Source organism: Magnolia sinica, chromosome 17 (assembly GCF_029962835.1).
Source record: "Magnolia sinica isolate HGM2019 chromosome 17, MsV1, whole genome shotgun sequence".
Taxonomy (NCBI): Eukaryota; Viridiplantae; Streptophyta; class Magnoliopsida; order Magnoliales; family Magnoliaceae; genus Magnolia; species Magnolia sinica.
The window spans coordinates 23,834,451-23,854,586 of NC_080589.1; the positions used below are offsets into that span (position 1 = coordinate 23,834,451).

General features: G+C 42.4%; 1 protein-coding gene across 1 annotated transcript; it reads right to left on the minus strand.

The window, feature by feature from the left end:
* Positions 1 to 579: 579 nt before the first annotated feature.
* On the minus strand, positions 580 to 16,920 carry LOC131230705 (probable prolyl 4-hydroxylase 4). The gene is made up of 7 exons (XM_058226635.1): positions 16,685 to 16,920; positions 16,529 to 16,586; positions 15,667 to 15,771; positions 12,151 to 12,208; positions 1,791 to 1,966; positions 1,157 to 1,226; positions 580 to 1,047 (listed from the first exon to the last, which is right to left on the minus strand). The coding sequence occupies exons 1-7, from the start codon at positions 16,834 to 16,836 to the stop codon at positions 749 to 751; spliced, it is 918 nt and encodes a 305-aa protein (XP_058082618.1). The 5' UTR covers positions 16,837 to 16,920; the 3' UTR covers positions 580 to 748.
* Between the last annotated feature and the right edge of the window lie 3,216 nt (positions 16,921 to 20,136).

Consider the following 20,136-nt stretch of genomic DNA (forward strand, 5'->3'; position numbering starts at 1 on the left):
GCAGACCACACCAATAAATTCAAAGTCGCAGTCCCAAACTTGCAAAACCAGCTGGGACCCATAATCAGATGGTCTGGATTGGTGTGCGTGCAAATCATAAATTATGCAAAATGCACATTGTGGAATGTTAATATGGCCCGTGTTATACATAAAAATAGAATACATCACTCACAACACCCCTAGAGAACAAAAGGATGAAATCAAAGAAACAGTTTGCAAGACCATATGTTCTTATTGTTACACAAAGGTGGAGAATACATCACTCACAACACCCCTAGAGAACAAAAGGATGAAATCAAAGAAACAGTTTGCAAGACCATATGTTCTTATTGTTACACAAAGGTGGGGGCCCAGTCCAGCAAGCACCAGACTCACCAGAAGAGATCACCAATAAATTCAAAGTCGCAGTCCCAAACTTGCAAAACCAGCTGGGACCCATAATCAGATGGTCTGGATTGGTGTGCGTGCAAATCATAAATTATGCAAAATGCACATTGTGGAATGTTAATATGGCTGCAAGACCATATGTTCTTATTGTTACACAAAGGTGGAGAATACATCACTCACAACACCCCTAGAGAACAAAAGGATGAAATCAAAGAAACAGTTTGCAAGACCATATGTTCTTATTGTTACACAAAGGTGGGGGCCCAGTCCAGCAAGCACCAGACTCACCAGAAGAGATCACCACCAGTAGCAACCCCAGTGAGATTATGACAACCACTGCTCCCATGACCAAAACAGTCAGCTAACACACCTTGCAGCTCCTCCTACAGGCACCAAGAACCTCTGCGGATCCCACCATATACTCTGGGTTTTTCGTGCACTCTCCGAGAGCGGCCCACCTCTCACAGCTTGTGTTCTCATCGGTGCAACCACCACTGTTACCCCCCAGGGCCATGTCAAAAGAATCAACACGTATCCACTTTGTTGCAGACCATTTCTCACCTTCTATCACAGGGCACCCCGCATGGAGGCTGCTCTCATCTGGTGTAGCATTGGGATGGAGGCTAAAGAAAAGAAGAGCATCCCCTCTCCGTGGTTTTACTGTGGATTTCACAAATGTTGAGAAGAAAACAGCATGTTTATGCAATCATGAGCTGATAATAAAGATTGCAATTTGCAAATGCATTTATGCCCTGCGTGAGTAGCTCACCTGCAATACCCTTTCTGGCACATTCCGATAAATCCTCGACTTTCACGGGTGCTCTGTGACGTGGGGGGTCCTATCACAGTAAAAGGAAAATACAATTGCTGCAGATAAAATAAAATGGTGCCCTTGCATGTTTTTGACACCGTGTGAACTAAAGAAAATAATGCACTATCTAGCCAATCTATGATATGAGATTTGCTAACCCCTACAAACACCCACATGCAAGTTGATGTGAGCCACATGTGCATACAAGCTGCTCATAAGGTGGTCCCACCCTGTACATGAGCTTCTGGCCTAAACATGCCAGTCCCTTGTGTACAAAAGATGGACAATAAAAGAATGAGAGACAATGGCCACATTCAAAATACACATGGGGCCCACCCAAAGACTGGACTATTTGCCACCCTCCGAGCAGGTAACCTACAAGGTGCAGCACACCTTATAAGTGACATGCATGACATATATTTCATGCAAGCAGCATGTGGGATTACAAAGCTTCTATACCATATCTTGCTTGCCTCAGCTAAATCAGCAGGGGAAAGGAGAAGAAGCCGACTAAAACTGTGAATTTTTTACAAAGTAGACAACGTGGGTTGTTGCAAAAATCCAAAGCGAAAAGGGTAATGAATTAACTAACCTCTGCTGAGGGAAATACAGTTTCACCACCTTTTGCCACATCTGAGAGATACATAAGCACAGTAGCAAAGCGGTGCCCACCACGAGCAGTATTCACCTTATCAGCAAAGTAATCGTAGTGTGGCTCGTACTTCTGTCCATATTCATATCTCAATACTTGTATGTCTTCACCATTTTCTGGAAATAAGAAACCACAATTCAGCTTTCCTGCTGCATGCCTCAAACTCGCTTCAATCAAATTCTAAATTGAAATATTCATTGGCATTTGGGTGCCAATCGTCACCCTGGAACGCCAAAGAGAATGCTATGTGGGGAGACCCATGAACACATGCACTTGCTAGCTCATGCATACATGAGGGCACCTGATCCATCATTATCTTAAAACTTCAGTCCCTTGCACTATGACATCGGCCAACAAATGATCATTCAATGAATATGATCAACTAAAAACATAATAATTATCGCATGGTATCTTTGTAATGCATGAGACCAGATGTTCACGGGCACTAAAATCAGAAATCAAAGAAGAACGCGAATTAGCAGAGTAACTGAGTTTTTGATGCGATGGGCATGCACTAGGCTGATTCGCAAGCATTTTTTCTTAAGATTGTGGATCCGAAAGTAAAATAACCACAATAAATGAAATCATGACTGTTGGCAATGATTCCCACTAGTCAAAACAAGTGATCAGCCACCCCCTCCCTGCTCTACTATACATGACACATGCCTAAGTGGAAGCAATGAATGCAATAACCCACCAAAAACTCCAAAAGCTGATTTGTCTTATTCAAAGATAACATGACAAAGATAACATAATTGGCTGTAACAAGCAAGGGACCTTTATATAGATCTCTGATGACAACTAACAAGATGACCAAAAATTCCCTTTATCACATCACAACCTTATGGGTTTTCTATAAAGTGGTGACAACACTCAAACAGTGTCGGAATTACACGATCTTAGGCTGGTTTGAAAGCTAACTCAATGGGACATCAAATGGGACCAATCTTGTGTTGTTTTGACATCCTTGTGGAAAGGTGTTTCTTCCACGAAGACGGCCTTCATGGAAGGTATTGGCTTCTCATTGGGGAATGGGGAAAAAAGTCAGGTTTTGGGAGGCGTGGACGGGGACCTCCTCTTTAAAAGCTGAGTTTCCTAGTATCTTCCGTTTGGCCCTGGATCCCCATGTTACAGTGGCATATTGCTTCTCCTGCATTGGTGGGGTGGTGGATTGGGATGACGAGGTTAATGATTATGTGGCTCTTCTTCATCGCATTCATTTGTATGCCCCGATCTCTTCCGATTTGGAAGGATGACAAGTAGGGTGTGGTCTCGGTTAAGTCTCTCTATTCTCTTATGAATAGGGAAGATTGCCAAAGGGAGGTAGTGTGCACCAAGGTTGTTTGGCACTATAATATCCCTCCCAAGATAGCAGCTTTCGGTTGATTAGTAGGGAGGGAGAAAGTCCTTACTATAGACAATCTTTGGAAAAGAGCTATGATTATTCCTAACAGTTGCAGTTTAAGCATGCATGATGAGGAGACCATGGACCACCTATTTTGTTCACTGCCCTTTTGTGGGTGTGATCTGGACAGATATTTTGAGTCAGTTTCAGGTGATGTGGATGGCTCCAAAGTTGGTGGATCTTCTTTTGAAGGCATGGCATGGTGTAGGTCTTGGGAACATGAAGAAAATGCTTTGAAGAATGGCTTTACTCGCTATTTGGTGGGCTGTTTGGGAAGAAAGGAATGAGAGGTGTTTTAATAACGTCATGAAGTCAGTGGATTGAATTTCCCAAAGGGTTAGAGCATTGGAAATTGAATGGGCTTCTTGTGTCTCTAAATTAAAGGGTTGTAACTTTGATTTTCTTGGGATGTAGTTCAGTCACTCCCTCGGTGTCCCTGTTTAGTCGTTGCTCTTGCTTCTAAATAAAATTGTCGTCATCTTTCAAAAAAATTTACTATAGGGAAACTGGTTCAACTTACTCTAGCTCGAATAGCTAGCTAATTGATCGTTGATATGGTCTAGAATGGACATCAAGATAGCTGAACTTCCATCAGGTCAATCTAGACCCTCAAAGTGGTCCACACCTTCAATATGGATGGTTAAATGATCCAAATCCTTGATAGGATGGGTCTGATCTTTGATCGGACAATTTGTATAGCCATCTAGAAGCACACATTAACTTGTTGGGATTGTAATTTTATCTTCTAGTTGATGTTGGATATGTGGGGCCCAGTTGTGTTATGGGATCTACCTTAGATGTATGTATCCTATGTATGCCTTCCTTGGTGTGGGACTGTTATCCTGTATAGCCATCTAGAAGCACATATTAACTTGTTGGGATTGTAATTTTATCTTCTAGTTGATGTTGGATATGTGGGGCCCAGTTGTGTTATGGGATCTACCTTAGATGTATGTATCCTATGTATGCCTTCCTTGGTGTGGGACTGTTATCCAATACCCAACCAAACTTAAACCTAAGTGGGCCATACCACAAGAATGTTAAATCAATGAAAAGCCCATTAACCATACTTCTTGTAAAATGTGGGGGCACAATCTTGTGTTGACATCCAACCCTCAACTAGTGGGGCCTACTTAGTGGTAGAATTGGATCCACTTCATTGAAAAGTGGTCCGCCAAGTGGGACTCACGCTTGACCTATAGGTCCACGTGCCTCGTACGTTGTCCGAGGGCAATGTGGGGGCCACACCTAGGTGGGACCCACCTAGTGATGGTTGAGATGATGATAAGTATGCTGTAACATGATGATGATGGGTGTGATTTAAATGATGGTGATTATAGTAGTGTTAACTTGATGGTGGCTAAGTAGTATTGATGATGAGCATGATGTTGTTTATTTTTAACGTAATGTGATTGTGGATGGACTAGTCATGGTAGCATGCATACTAAAGATGATATGATAATGAATGCATGTGGTGATGGTCATGGCAGTGACATGCATACGACCACCATGCTCTTCTTGATATTGCTTACCTAGTAGGTGATGTTGACATCCAAGTGATAATGGTGCACGTATTAATAGTCGTGATGATAACATGTATAAGATAACCATGTCTTACTTGATGCCTGAATGATGATAAATAAATGATGTTGATGAACGTAAGGATAACCTCATGCATGACAGACAACTAATGCCTAAGGCATGTATGATGATAGTGTTGGATGATGGCCATAACATTGATGATGCATATGAATCCTTGTATGTTATGCACTCCATCCACATGCACATTAAAAATGCACATGCTTCATGATAAAGGTTATGACGATGAATTTGATGTTGAATGATGTCTATGATGATGATGATACATGCGAACACTTGTGTGCCACCATAACCTATGCACCTTATGTAAATGCATGCTATGTGAGCCTTGGCGGCCCATTTGTTAATTAATCACAAGAGGTGTGGGGCCTTAGTGTGCTATCAAGGACACTTAAATGTATGGACTTCTGCATCATATTGGCTATTCTTGAGTTGGGCCTAGTGCCTTGGGCTTGTGAAAGCCTACTTGCCCATGGACCTTGGGATGTAAGTTGGTTACAAATAACTATTGGATAAGAGGCCAAGTGAGCCCACTTCCATGGTTAAGGAAATGATGTTTTGATCATTATTAGTTTGCTGGTCTGCTTGGCCAATTGGTACTATTGTTAAGTAAAGCCCATGGGGGCATGAGATGTATGGCGGATGTGTGATAGCATGTAATGTAATGTATGGTGACGGCATGGTGGCACATAATGCATAATAGAAGTACGGTGTGTTGTGATATGTGGTGAAGAATAAAGGGGTGTAGTGTGTAGCTCACACACGATGATTATGGCATGTGTTATGCAACCAATCTGTGATGGATATAGCATGAAATGTGTAGCCTATACACGGTGTTGGGTCTCATAAGACTAGATTACAGATTGACGGTTAAATCTTAGATGGGCCCAAGTCAAGGTCCATTGCTTATGGGTATTGAGGCCATGATCCAGCCCGTACCAAGAAAAGATTAAGGGTTCAGATGGACATCTCCATGGACAATGGGCTATGACCTGAGGGTTTATTATTTAACATCCATGTGACATAACTTGGAAATTTGATATATTTTGCCTTTGATAGTTGGATATACGTAGCAATTGCAACAGGAGTTGAATATGCAACAACAATCTAGGGGCACATACCTAGATGGAGACTAAGTTCCCACTCATGACCCGTGTAACAAGCTACACTAAGTAAGAAGTGTAGAACAATTAGCTCATAAGGACCACCATTGTATAACCATTCATCAACGGATGTTGCTTCCCATATTGGGTAAAAAATAAAAATGCAAACCTATAGCTGCAGAAGTAGGAATAATGGCACCAGAGATAATATTGTTTCCATAAAGTAGAGATGGGGGCTCTCGAGTTAGTCCATAACAAGATCTAGAGGAGTTAGAAGATAATGGAAATTGTTTTGATTTGGGCACTTGTGCTGGTCCATATGATTTGATGAGATATAGAGATGTACTATGTTTGGGCCCTCGTGTTGGTCCTTATGCTCGGATGAAAGTCCAGAGGAGTCGGAGTACATGTATGCCTTTGCGATTCTGCATTCAGTTATGTGGACATTCATGGTGAAGTATTTCATGAGTGAATGTTTTATATGATGACCACGTGATGGTTAGTTGGGTGAGATGATTTGTGTTGAGGCCTTGTGAGAGCCTAGTGTTGATATTATTGAGAAGGTTTGAGAATGATGCACTCTAGCCACCCCGGGCTTAGTTCCCGAGATTGGAGACGCCTATCCTCCAATGAACTTGCTTAAGATTGGCCAATCGAGTCATCTTCTATCGTGTGTCGAGTGGGTTGAGCACTATACGATGGGTGCAAGTGTCATTTCCACTGCCGGGACTGGGAAGGGAAGAGGTGTGACGAACCTACCTACCGTTGTGTGCCGGGTTGAGGTGGTTGGTATTCCGATTGCTGAGGCCGGGTAGGGTAAAACAAGTCTAGGTCAAGCCAATGGCTAGATGGGTAGGGATTGATGCGCCCAAGAATTTGTTTTTTGAAAACATGTCCCATACTTGTGTCAAGATGTTGGATTACACATGTGTTGTATGTTTGTGATTCTTGAGAAGATGTGTCATGTGGTGTGGAGGTGTACTAGTAGAGAAGAGGGAAGTTTAGCATTTGACTCATGCATTCACTCATCCACTATCCACTAGGGCTAATGGTGCACAACTAAATCATCATGTGCACCTTCGCAATGGCTACGATTTCAGTTAGGTATGGGAATAACCTGAGATCAGGAGTTTAGCACATTGAGTCTAGCTATCCAAATCAGGCATGGAACTGGTTTGGATGAAAGCCCTTTGTGATGGACCACACGGCTTGCGATACCACGTACTATCATCCCAACTACACACGCCATCTTTGTCATTCATTTTCCATTGTATGCCTCATAATAGAATATAGAATTTAATTATCTTGTACGTGGTGATTGGATAATCTCATGATTCATGGCCACTCGTTCGAGTAGTATGCCTAACATTGATGACATGTTTATGATAACCTATCTCGCTATAACAACATGCTTGATTGATAACATACTCACCTGTGATAGCATGCTTGGTTGATAACATGCATGTGGTTGTTTGGATGTCTCTACGATAGCACCCTGATAAGCCATGTATTACTCCTGATATGCCGTAGACTCACGAACTGTGGATTGCTCGTACAGAAAATTTACATCTTTTTCAGTATGCGTTTAGTAGCAGGATGCAGGTAGGAGCTATTGGAGCTTGCTATTGTTTCCCTCATTGTTGTTGAGATGATTGTACTTCTGTATATATAATAATGAATAATGTATATGGTTGTTTTGGGAGGCCATCCTTGGAAGGATAGGTCCATCTTTTAGATGTATGTGTTGATACCATATATATGATGTGTAACTGCCTAATCAAATTAAACATTCAAAAATATTTCCCTCTGCCATGAGCCAGGTTTGGTGTTCGAGAAGTTCGCTAACCGTCCACCAAGTCTGGTAAGTAGTGAGGTAGTTGCTGCGACCCGAGTCCGGGACTTGGGAAGTAGTAGTGACCAGGTTCCAAATTTGGAGGGTGACAGACTTGGTATAACCATAGCCATCGCTTCCTCTCCTTTCAGTCGAGCGAGCTATCGCTTCCTTCTCACCCTAAGAGAGATAAATTGAACAAGTATGGCTGTCCACTATTGGAATGTACTATTAAACCAAAATTGGGGTTATCTGTCGTTTCAATAGATCTCGAGATCCATATTGAAAATAATCATAAACTGGTGGGTGGTTAAGATTTTCCAACAAAAGTGATTTTTACAAGATGTGCAATCAAGGATGAGAACCACATTATGGACAATCTAGATCAATTATCAGAAGTGTGATCAATATGGGCCATTCATTTCTCTAGTCATTGTCGATCACATGTGCAAATTTTGCTCACATGAGAAACATCCAATCCACTCATCAAATAATATACAATTGAAATTGAGAGTAGTGGTTGATCAGGTGATGGAGCAGGCCACACGTTCATTTAACTTGACAGTTCTTAAATAAATAAACGGTATACCAAACAGGATTCCCAACTAGTAAGCCAACCAAACGCAAGCACTATAATTTCTGGTAATCACAATACCTACTAGAGGAAGTTCTCCACATAAAGAAATTATAATTGCAAGTAGTTGCAATATCCAGGCATTGCAATACCTAGTAATTGAAATGTCCAAGCATCCAAATGCCCCCTATCCAATCGACCCCTTAATTAAATGAGGTTCGTTCCTTTATAAGTCCTTGTAGAACAAAACTTGTTCTACAAGTGTTGCATGTGGGACCCACAACCATGAGTCTTGTGTATGGAATCCAACATATCCATAGGGATGCCCCACCATGGAAGTTGGAGGCTCCAAAAAATCAAGTTGATCCACTAGAGGTGGCAACGGGCCAGGCTCATATTGGGATGAGGCAGCCCAAGCCCAATCCATTTACCAGACCTATTACCCATTATCTCGTGGCCTAACCTGACCTGCTTAAAATTACTATGCCTGAGCCTAACCCATCCCACTCTGAATGTGTTGTTGCAGGTTAGGTCATCTACCCAGCCCATCGATATCCTATATAGGCAAGTCGGGTCGGGTAGCGATAAGCCCGAGCACAAACCATTTACTTAAAACAACCCATTTATATAAAGGGGCTCATGTTTTTTAACTAAGCCCCGACCAGATACCTAAACTAGAAGGTTGAGCTAGTTGAAGCATGGGTCAACCAACCCATAGCCACCCATCCATCCAACCCATCATGTCAGCCACCATGTAAATTTGGAGGTTTTTCATGGTTGTCTATTGCTCTATATTGTGTGGCCCACCTGATGATTCTATAGGCCTGATTTTTGGGGCATCCCATCATTTTTTTTTTTTTTTTGAAGGGCTGGGGCATCCCATCATCATGGCAGGGCTCATGTAATGCACAGGTTGGATGGAATATACACAACATGGTAAGCCCACCAAAGAAAACAATGGACAACCATCCATCCACCTCTAAATTCATGTGGTGGCCTACATTATGTTTGGATCAACCTGATTAGTTAGGCCCTACTTTCAGGTGGAGCAACCTTGATGGGCAGATTGGATGTCGTCCACTAAACTGGTGGGGCCCATATGCAACACTTGTAAATAAGCTCATGCTACAAGGACTTGTGGAGGAGCCGGCCTCTGATTTCATTGTTCCTCTTGGAGTGAGAACTTAGACACTTCTATCTAAAAACATAAAAGTCTCATCAATAAAAAGTTGTGCCCCATGCTAGTTGTGTGGGCCCACCATAACCATGTGGGCACCCGATTGGGAGTCAAAACTTTTTTGGGTGAGATGCGTCTAACCATATCATTGCCCATGTTGGAATGGTTACAGGCCCCACCATAGCCATGTAGGCAACTGATCAGGACCCCTCTATGATTTTGGTGAATAATTGAAGTAGGAGAGATTATGATGTTGTGGTCTTGAAGAGAGCAATTAACAGAGCTGCCTATTATAGCAAGAAAGAGTACATGAGAGAGAGAGAGAGAGAGAGAGAGAGAGAGAGAGAGAGAGAGAGAGGGATAGAATTAAGAAGGAGAGAGAGTAATGTTGGGAGAGATTTAAGAGGAGAGAGAGAGGGTGAGGGAGAGGGAGAGAGTACCATGAAAGAGTCAAAGAGGGACAAATAGTAATTAAGAGACTTCTCATCAGTCATCTCTCAAAAAAATTAAGAGACTTCTCAAAATGGAATTAGCACAAAATCTTAAGAAATGTGGGAATTCAAGAGGGGGTGTGGACTTGACATTGTTGTTGGATCTCATCCAACGGCTTTGCATGGGGATGCATCCTACTGCGGGTGGAAAAAGATCCTACAATGTTGAACAACCACAAGTTGTGGTAGCGTTGCACTTTGTGGAGCCCACTGTGGTCTGTGCATGACATCCACTCTATACACTGTGTTGGCCACCACATGTTCACTATTGGGCCCAAAATCAGGCCAATCCAAAACTCAGGTCAGCCACACCAAAGGGAACAGTATATGATATCTGATAAAACAAATCTGTGTACACTAATAGTTTGATTTTTGGTGTCTCTTCGTCCTTGTTGTTCGCACCGGATCGCCAGTTGGATTCCACATACACGACATGGTGGGCCCCACAAAATGTCTGAAAGGTTGGCATCACCATCCCAACTATACCCTGTGGTGGGGTCCACCTGAATTTCCGATCAGGCTGACTTTTGTCCCCATGGCCTAACATGGCATGTGAAGGAAAGATTGGCCGGATGTCATGGACTAATCAGTGGGCCCCACGGAGCTTGACATTCAATAGCATAGGATCATATATGTGTGTGTAGGAAATTGATCCTATGTAATCGACGGCACCTAAGCTAATGGAGTTGTTCAACTGTGCAGGCCCCACCATGTTGCGTACATGAAATCCAGTCAGTCCAGCACCTAGTTTTTCACCGCAAGCGCCCAAAAGTCATGCTGATCCATGACTTGTGTGGAGAACATGAAGGTAGATAATTGGAGAGGGGACGCCCACCCTTCATTGCACTGGGCCACACCTGAGTTTTCAAAATGCCATGATTTTTGCAATGCAGCTTCATTCAAGCTAGATGAGGTTCATGAATGAATTGGATTTCATACCGTCGGTGTCCCCCTCCCAACTGTTTCCTTGGTGTGGCCCACGAGAGTTATGGATCGATCTGATTTTTAAGTAAATAGGCTATGACAACCAGACATCCCTGATGGATGGCCTGGCTTTCACGTACACACTGTGGTGAGCCTCACACAACGTGATAACACCATAAGCTTAGGTGTTTTTGACAGCATGTGAATATTTTCCATACGTCTGCACACACATTGCTCGAGGTGTATGCTCCTTAGATCTCAGTGTTTCTATTTACCAGCATCACAACAATAGTTGACCCAGATCATAAAGGATCGCCATGATACCCACTGTGTAGTGCTGAGAAAAATGAAAAGCTGTTGTTATTGATGATAAAGTTCTTTGGAATTCTTTCCCTCTATTTTTTCTTCCCCTTGTCATCTTCATTCTTTCTTTATTTCTTTGTTTTTTATTCTTGGGATCAGTTCTTTGGACTTATTTTACTGGAAGATGAATTTTACTTGACTATTACTGGATTCAACAAAATCCCTTGTACAAATTACCAAAATGTTAACTATAGTAGTCAGTGGAAACCACTTCCAATACCCATTGTTGAGAAAGTGGCCAATGGAACCCTGATTCAAAGAATTGTTCAAATATTTCTTAGATTTAATATAACAAATATTGCAAGTGCTATAGGTAATTATAATCTAGAGGTGCACACATTCTATTTGTGGAAAGAGAATTTGGCTGTTTTGGAATAGGACTTATCTTACAATAGGGACTGAGAATTTGGCCATTCTTGAGGTATGGTGGTCGGTTTGGGAAGAAAGAAATGCCAGATGTTTCAGGGATATTTCCAACTCCTCAGAGGCTGTTTCATCCAAGGTTAAGCAGTTATTGATCGAATGGGCTTGTTATGATGATTCCTTGAAGGACTGTGATTTTCTTTTTTTAGGAGTCTAGTTGTGTCAGTTCTCTCAGCGGACTCTCTATTCTTCTCGCTATAATCTTTTTGGTTTCTTAATACAATTTCGTCATCTTTCAAAAAAAAAAAAAAAAAATACCAAACCAACATCAACAATATAAATTTAACCTTCAATAACCGGAAGGCACTTGAGATACCTTATTTAGTAACAGTTGTATAATGTAGGTTGTATGACTTGAGAATGAGAATGAAAGAGAACACAGAAGCAAAAATGGTTAACGGGTAACATACCTTTGGGGAGAAAGGTCCATGCCGCAATCTTGTCCTCTATGCCAGCAACAATAGCGTCCTGCACAAGATAACATCACACAATGCTCATTGTAGGATTCATGTAATCAAATCCCAAATAAAATAGTCATGCGGATGCAAATATAAGAATTTGAAACATTTGCATTCAGTATAACACAAGCCAGTGCCATATCCAAGACCAGTTAATTTCATCTACAAGCAAATAGAAAGAAAAAGGAAAACACAAGAGCTTAACATGATTATTTAAGTTCTCAAGTTTCAAATCATATATTCTGACCCATATAAGAGGGTAGCAAGAAGCTTGGCATAAGAGTTCCTTATGTCATCATGGGAGCAGCTATCTCAATAAGATCTAATAGTGACACCATTGTGACCCTTGATGTTGAGGACAAATGAGTAATGGAAAACAATGCTTAAAGTTACTGAAGCTTGGCAACCATGTAAGATTTAATGGAAAGAAAAACCAAGAAGTAAATGGTTAGAAAGATCTAGAGTAGATAGTTCCATAAGCACAAAAATATATTCATTTACTTTACAGTCACAAACACCATAGAGGGAAGGAACTGCAATTTCACAAATAGGGCAGGTTGAGTCCAAGGTGGGCTTGACGAAGGTCCAGCTCCATGGCTCAGTGGTAGGCAGACTCTGTTTCAACACTCAGATCATGGGATCAAGTGCCCATGTGGTGTGAGTGTGTGTGGTGTGGGTGTGGGTGTGGGTGTAAATTTTTTTTTTTTTTAAAAAGGCTTGACAATAGGAGGTACCCAAAGAAAAAGCTCAGGAGGTCCCAAGAAATCCGGATGGACTAGAAGATGTAACACACACCTAAGAAGCAAGGAATGGAGGTGATCAGCATATTGTTGGGGAATTTTTAGCTCATGTCCAGGATTACTTGGACTTAGAACTCCAGACAAACTACTTGTATGGAATTTGCAGTGGCTCTTATCAATTGAAGCACAAGTCCAACTAGTAACACTGTTGGGGAATATTTTACCATTATTATACTTGAGAGTTCACTTCATTTGGCATGTGTCCATGTATACGTGTCAATCACTTTTGGACATAGCTCCTATAATAATAATCTTTATGTTTCATTATTAGCTTTTCTATACTGTTCTAATAGATTATTAGGTTTATTATCAATACCATCTATTTTGGGGAATTTCTTACACAGATAATTACAATGTACTATTAATATATGGTATCCTATTAGTTTAAATATTTGTATGGGTGTGCTGGAAAATTACCATCATCATCATTCATCAATACCTTTCAGTTACTTGACGTCAGCTTTATGAATCCTGTTTTGGCAATCACCAAGATTTAAAACAAGAGTTCTCATAATTGCTTGATAAAAATTCAATGACTAGTGTATCCGTATCCAAACCCTACTAAGGGGCTCCATTTGGGTCCTGTCATGGTTTGGATATGGGTATGTGAGGGTCGGGTCTCATCAGTTCTAGCTTTGAGACAGTTCAGAATTCAGAAAGGGCTTTGGATCTGATATTGGGTCTAGAATTGGGTTCAGACTCATGTTCGGTTCCAGATAAGAACATGCCCTTCCTGTCGTTGTTAAATCATCATCATCTAAGTCTTATCCCAATTAATTGGGGCAGATACATGAATCATGTTCCTCCATTCCACTCTATCAAGGGAAATAACCTCGGTCAAAAATGCCCTAGCATGACTTGGGAATGCCATCTTGTTCAGGTTCTTGATGGAAATTATGGCATAAGTTTGACACTGGCTGCCAACCTAACGCAAACCTCCTCCTTTACCCACATTTGGGACTGGCAATGAGAGCACAAAACTCCCACGGGACAATGTAATAGACTATTACATAGGTTGATTACAATCAAGCACTATCTAATTAATGTAGGACAATTAACCACTTGCTCTAAAAGATCGAACTAATAGAGCATAGCGAATTAATCCCTTTATCTCATAGCCCAGACCCCACATCGCATGGGTTAGGAGTTAGGACCTCAGCCAAACCCCCCTCGTGGGCCCCACATCCCATGGGTATTACCTCACACGAGCCACCCGCCTCACACAGGCTGCCCACCCCGAGTGTGTCCCCGCATCCCACTCAAGCCCGGTGTGAAAATGCCCCTGCATTACTAATAGTCTATTACATAGGTTGATTACAATCAACAAGTTTAAATGATAAAAATAATTTAGTGAAGGATATAACTGAACAAATCATACATTCTGGTACCAATAATGGGCCCTTACTCATGGCCTAGTAGTAGACTTACAAAAGTTTCAACACTAAGGTCATGGGTTCAAGTACCCATTGTGGCGTGTGTAGGTGTGAGGGTGTGTGCATAAAAATTAAAAATAATAATAATAACAATAAGATAGGTACCAGTGGGTCAGGTACCACAAATCTAGGTGCCCATTGACAGTCGTACCTGACATCAACCCTCCTTTACCAGGGCTGAGGGATGGCTAGAGAATCGAACCAGGCGGAGTTCCACAATTGATGGATTTAACCCAAAAACTACACAAACAGTATGACCTTAACTAGCAAACTCATGGAAATTCAATGAACTGTAAAAACAAAAACTCTAGTCAGTCGAAATTCTACAAACAAATGCCCATCGATTAACGGTGAAGGTGGTCTAATCAACTGATTTTGGGGACATCATGAACCTACAGTGGGTCCTGCCATTTGGGAGGTTCAGATTTGATGAATGCTGCATGTTTGGTAAGCAAGCCAATTCAGCACCCTATTTGTGGTATAATCCAACACCTTATCACCCCCTAAATAATATCATTCCCACAGGTAAAGAAGATTGATCTTCTTCAGTTGTATAAATCCAGAAAGTGGACAGAAAGAGCAACTTTCTGTCCAGGACACCTCATATCCTTTTTGACACTGATACACGTGTTCACGTCCAAGACTGACACATGCGTCCATGTCCAAGACTTAACACCACGACCATGTCCAAGTTACAAAGGTTGTAACCAATCATTCACGTGCTCATTTCCAGAGAACTTCATCTTTCCAATACTAGATGCCTGTACCCATACCCAGGTACATTGGAGGGAACAACCATACAGCAGCCAGCAGCATGCCAACACCAAGCGAGAAAAACATTGACGAGATGCTGGAGCACTTGTATTTTGTTGATGTTACATCAAGCGAGGAAAAAAGACCTTTATTGAATTATTTGTGATATGCTCTCATGTCAAATAAATTTGCCATAATAGAGTCAAAACTTGATGTACTAAAAAGAGACCCACAATATGAACCAACTTTGACAAGCATCCACTCATCATCAAAGCAAATTGCTAAGGCACATCTGATATTTTCTTTTGATTTTTCCTTTTTGATGAAGGATTGCTTTGCTAAGAAAGGCATATCCAATATCTTCAACTAGAAAAATAAAGCAAATGAGTTTTCAGCCTTATGTTAACTGCAGACAAGAAATAATACCAACATATCTGATCTGAACAGTCAACAGAACAAATGGAGCAAACACAGAAGACAACCTTTCCCTTGCTAATAAACATCCCCGAGCTAGTACGAACATCACTTTGCTTGCTTTTCCCTGACACATTATCTGCAACTGCTGATCTCTTCAGCTCCGATTTAGCCTGTGAAGCCCACAAGATATAGAAAAACATTTTCTTTTCATTCAAAACAAGAAAGAGATAAACAAACTCAACGAAAATCTCCACCACTGTCATCAAAATCGTACAATTTACAATTTGAATCGTATTGTGTACACGCTGATATAAATTGCAGCCCAAGATCTCAACAATCATACAACTATCATACAAGTCATATCAAATCCTATGATTATCATCTTGAATCTTACAAATCATACAATAATCATGGACTGCCTAAATGGGGCCCAACTTACAAAAAAATCATTTTTTGTTCACCTTATACATTTTTTCATCTTGCTTTTTACCCTCTTTCTTTTAAAACATGTAACAGGCCTTCTCCTATAAAAATCCTCAAATGTGGTCCACTTCAATTCCTTTTCATTCTCAGGCCACCAATCAGACAAGAAATATCATCCAATTAATTGGATTTTTGGGATAAGCCCAGAATTCAAGCCCCCAACCAGTGTATTTGTCAGGACCGAATGTCCACATTACCATTGGAGGAGATCTTACTTCTGAATTGTCCTTTTGCAGGACACCAATCAGAGAACTACAATTGTCCGATGGAAGAGACTATAAAATATACTGCATTCACACAGTGCCCCACCAGATGAACGGTCTAGATCACCAATACACATACCCCACGTGTAAAGTTGCAGGGCCCAAAAAAATGAAAATTTGTGGGGTTTGTTGCATTCAATGGAACAAATGATAAAGCGGGAGGAGGAATTCGGGTACTCACGAGGGATATCAAATGATCGCATTCTTCATCAGTGAGAAAGCCTTCGTATACAAATGCTCTGCGAAATGCGAAAATTAGGGGGGAAAAAAAAAACAATTTCAAGGCAGAGAAAGGGATAAGAGAGAGAGAGAGAGAGAGAGAGAGAGAGAGAGAAACCTGGGCTTCCATGAGACCTGTTTGACTTTGGCAGGAGAGACGATGGATTGATGAGAATCTGAATAGGAGCTGGAAGATCCATAGAAGAGTGTGGAGAAGAAGATCAGGAGCGTAAATGCTCGCACAGAAACCCTAACCCTAGATTCGATCATCGAGAGAGAGAGAGAGAGAGAGTTTTCGTGTCGGAAGGTCTTTCACTGTCTCCGTTGCTCCATGATCAGAGAACAGAGTCGTGGCCGAGTTGAAGGGGGCCGCATTAGGTGTGGCCCGGGTAACACGTTAGTGGGTGTATCTCTCTCTGTGGGGCCCACCAAGATATATGTGTAGTATATCTACACCGTACATCAGTTTTTCCAGATCATTTTACGTCATTTTTATAAAAAAAATTAAATCAGATCTAATTCTCGAGTGGACTACACCACAGGAAACAGTGTCCACTGAACGTCCACAATTAAAACCTTCCTAGGGCCCACCGTAATGTTTATTTTCAATCCAACCTGTTGATAAGGTCATAAATTCCTGGATTAAGAATATCATCTTGATCCAAAAACTTATGTGGCCCCCACTAAGATTTTAATGGTGTTCATTCAATCCCCACTGTGTGGTCCAACCAAGAATTATATCTACTTCATTTTTGGGATAATACCTAAAATGAGCTGAAAAAACAGATTGACGGAGTGGATATAAAACATATAGATAAAGGTAGGCCTCACGGTAAGGGAAACACCCACTATCATGTTACTGGGGCGACACCTAATGGTCGCGGATTCAGTCAGGTCGGTAGCTGACGGTGCTCCCTCAGGTGTTTTCTGTGGGGCCCACTTATATGTATGTTCTGTACATCCATGCTGTCCATCCGTTTTTCTAGCTCATTTTAAGACATGGGCCAAAAAACGAAGCAGATCCAAATCTAAATTGGACCACACCACATGAAACAGTGATGATTGACCATTAAAAACTTTTTATGGGTCACAAAAGTTTTGGATCACCTGATATTCGTGGTTTTACTTCAGGTCTACGTGAGACTATCAACAGGTTGGATGACAAATAAACATTACGGTGGACGCTCAGAAAACTTTAACGGTAGGTTTTCAATTACCACTGTTTCCTCTGTTGTGTAGTGCATATAAGATTTGGATCTGTTTAATTTTTCGATCCACAACTTAAAATGATCTAGAAAACGGATGGACGGAGTGGATATAAAAAACATACATTAGGTGGGCCCCACGCAAAAGATCTGACGGAGTTGGTCAGGTGTCGACCTGACTAAATCCGCGCCCACACCGAATCCGCTCCCCGTAGAAAGCTTTAATACTCTGGTGGAACATCACGACCCATACGCATGTACTCAAAAGATGTACACGTGGCATGGCTTACCTTAGCTTAAACCGTTCTGCTTACAGGTCTTATTTTAGATTGGACGTCTAAGCTAAAGCTACCAGTAAATTGACGAGAAAGTCTTCGATACTCTACTCTGGTAGAATGTGATGGATGATACGCAGGCACTTTGAAATTACTAATAAATAGCACACGTGGTATATAAGTAGCCAATTAAACCATCTACATCATATTGCCAGCGTAGATGTATCATCAAGTAAAAATTAAGCTTACGTAATTAACTGTCTATGGGGATTGGTGGACATGAAGACTCGGACTTAATGCCTCGGGTCACCGAAGGATGTGTCAAATCCGAGGCATGATTCGCTAAACCGAGACAAAGGTTGAGTCGGTTCGGACGACTCATCAGCGTTCCGGGCATGCGTCGGGCGGACCACCTTGCCAGATCGACCGTCGCTAGGTCGGGCCTCATCCCGGATATCTTGGGATAAGATCCCGAAGCTCACGGGATCGGATGAAGGCTCAAGATGGGCACGATCCTATCTCCGTGATACCGGGAGAAGATCCCCTCAATATCAGGAGGAAAATCCTTGTGCGACTAAGGCCCCAGCAGCTATAAGAAGGATCCCTGACACCTTGAGAGGTACGAAAAAATTCCTTCCAAAACCTTTCAATACATTTAGACCCCGAGTCCCCGACTTTGGCATCGGAGGGTCCCCCTGCTCTAGCCGGGTCTCCTTTGTCCTCTTTCGGTGCAGGTATACGGGGTCTAGGAGGACGAACCGGACATTTGCATCAACAGTTCGCCGCCTGTGGGAACCGTACAAAAAGTCATCTCGTATCTCTATACTGATGGTGATGACTAGAAGGGTCCCAAAAGAAGATTTGAATGAGAATGCGATTACGCCCGCGGGTCCAATCGCGGTTCCCGCAGCGAACCCACCTAACAACCGCCACGGAGGAGCGACCAGGACTCAGCGGGGTCGCGACGATAGGCGGTTGGACAAGGAGGTTCAAGTCGCTCCGATATGAATACGATGAAGCAAATGTTGGAACGAATGTATCAGCAGCAAATGCGGCCACTCCCGCATCCTCAAGGGGAGACGGCGCGTCGGCGGCGGTTGATCCTCAACCTTCGCGCGATCTTCCCCGAGCCAACCCCAGGCGGATCGAAACCATTCGGCATCGGCCAACGTTTCCCTCCCCGATCTTGGCACGAATAGAGCGAAGAAGGCGCAATCGCCCTCCCATGGAAGGCCGGCAGAAAGCGGTGAACCTTGGAAAGCCGATATTCAAAAATTTAAAAGAAGTGCGGGAAGAAATGGCGAAAGAGATGGCGGACATAAAGCACGGCCGGAATGTATATTCAACCAGGTCCGAAGCGAAGGCGTCCCCCTTTGTGGACTCGATACTGAAGGCCCGGTTGCCCGAGAGGTTTCGATTTCCTCAAATCACTCCTTTCACCGGCAAGACCGACCCAACGGAGCACATGAATGCTTCAGAACCTATATGGAGCTCCACGATGCCTCGGAGGAAATGTGTCGGGCCTTTTCTCTTACATTGGCCGATGTAGCTCTTGGTTCAAACATTGAAACCAAAGTCCTCGTTCATTCGTTGGTGGCGCGCCTTCCTTACCAACTTCATCGGCGGAAAGAAGAAATTGAAGCCCCCGGCACATCTGAACAATATAAAAGAAGAATCGGGAGAGCTATTGAAAGATTATATCAAGCGTTTTAATTTGGAGATCTTCAAGTTCGAAAACATTCGGAAGAAACGGCCCTCAATGCGCTCATGCAAGGAGTTAGGGATAAGCCATTCCTGGCATCTCTAGACAAAACTCCGCCCGATACTCTGGCAGAGTTTATGGCACGATCCGATAAATATGCCAACGCCGAGGAAGCGCGAATCCTGCGTGAAACTAAAACCTCGGCCAAAGAGTCGGCCAAAAAAGAAGCCGACTCGGCAGAAGGAAGAAAGAGGATCGCGCGTGACGAGCGAAGGTCAGGGAAACGACCACATATACTCCCCTGAATAAGACTCGGGAAGAGGTACTGATGGAAATAAAAAATGAAGGCTTTGTTAGCTGGCCCAGTAAGCTCAGGAGTAATCCTAAT

What these genes read in the sequence shown, in the direction of transcription:
- LOC131230705 (XM_058226635.1), bottom strand. Translation starts at nt 16,836, where the DNA reads ATGATCGAATCTAGGGTTAGGGTTTCTGTGCGAGCATTTACGCTCCTG. An exon ending in ATGGACCTTTCTCCCCAAAG is followed by an intron (nt 1,967 to 12,150) that starts GTATGTTACCCG and finishes TCTTATTTCCAG; the next exon opens with AAAATGGTGAAGACATACAA. An exon ending in TGCCAGAAAGGGTATTGCAG is followed by an intron (nt 1,048 to 1,156) that starts GTGAGCTACTCA and finishes TGAAATCCACAG; the next exon opens with TAAAACCACGGAGAGGGGAT.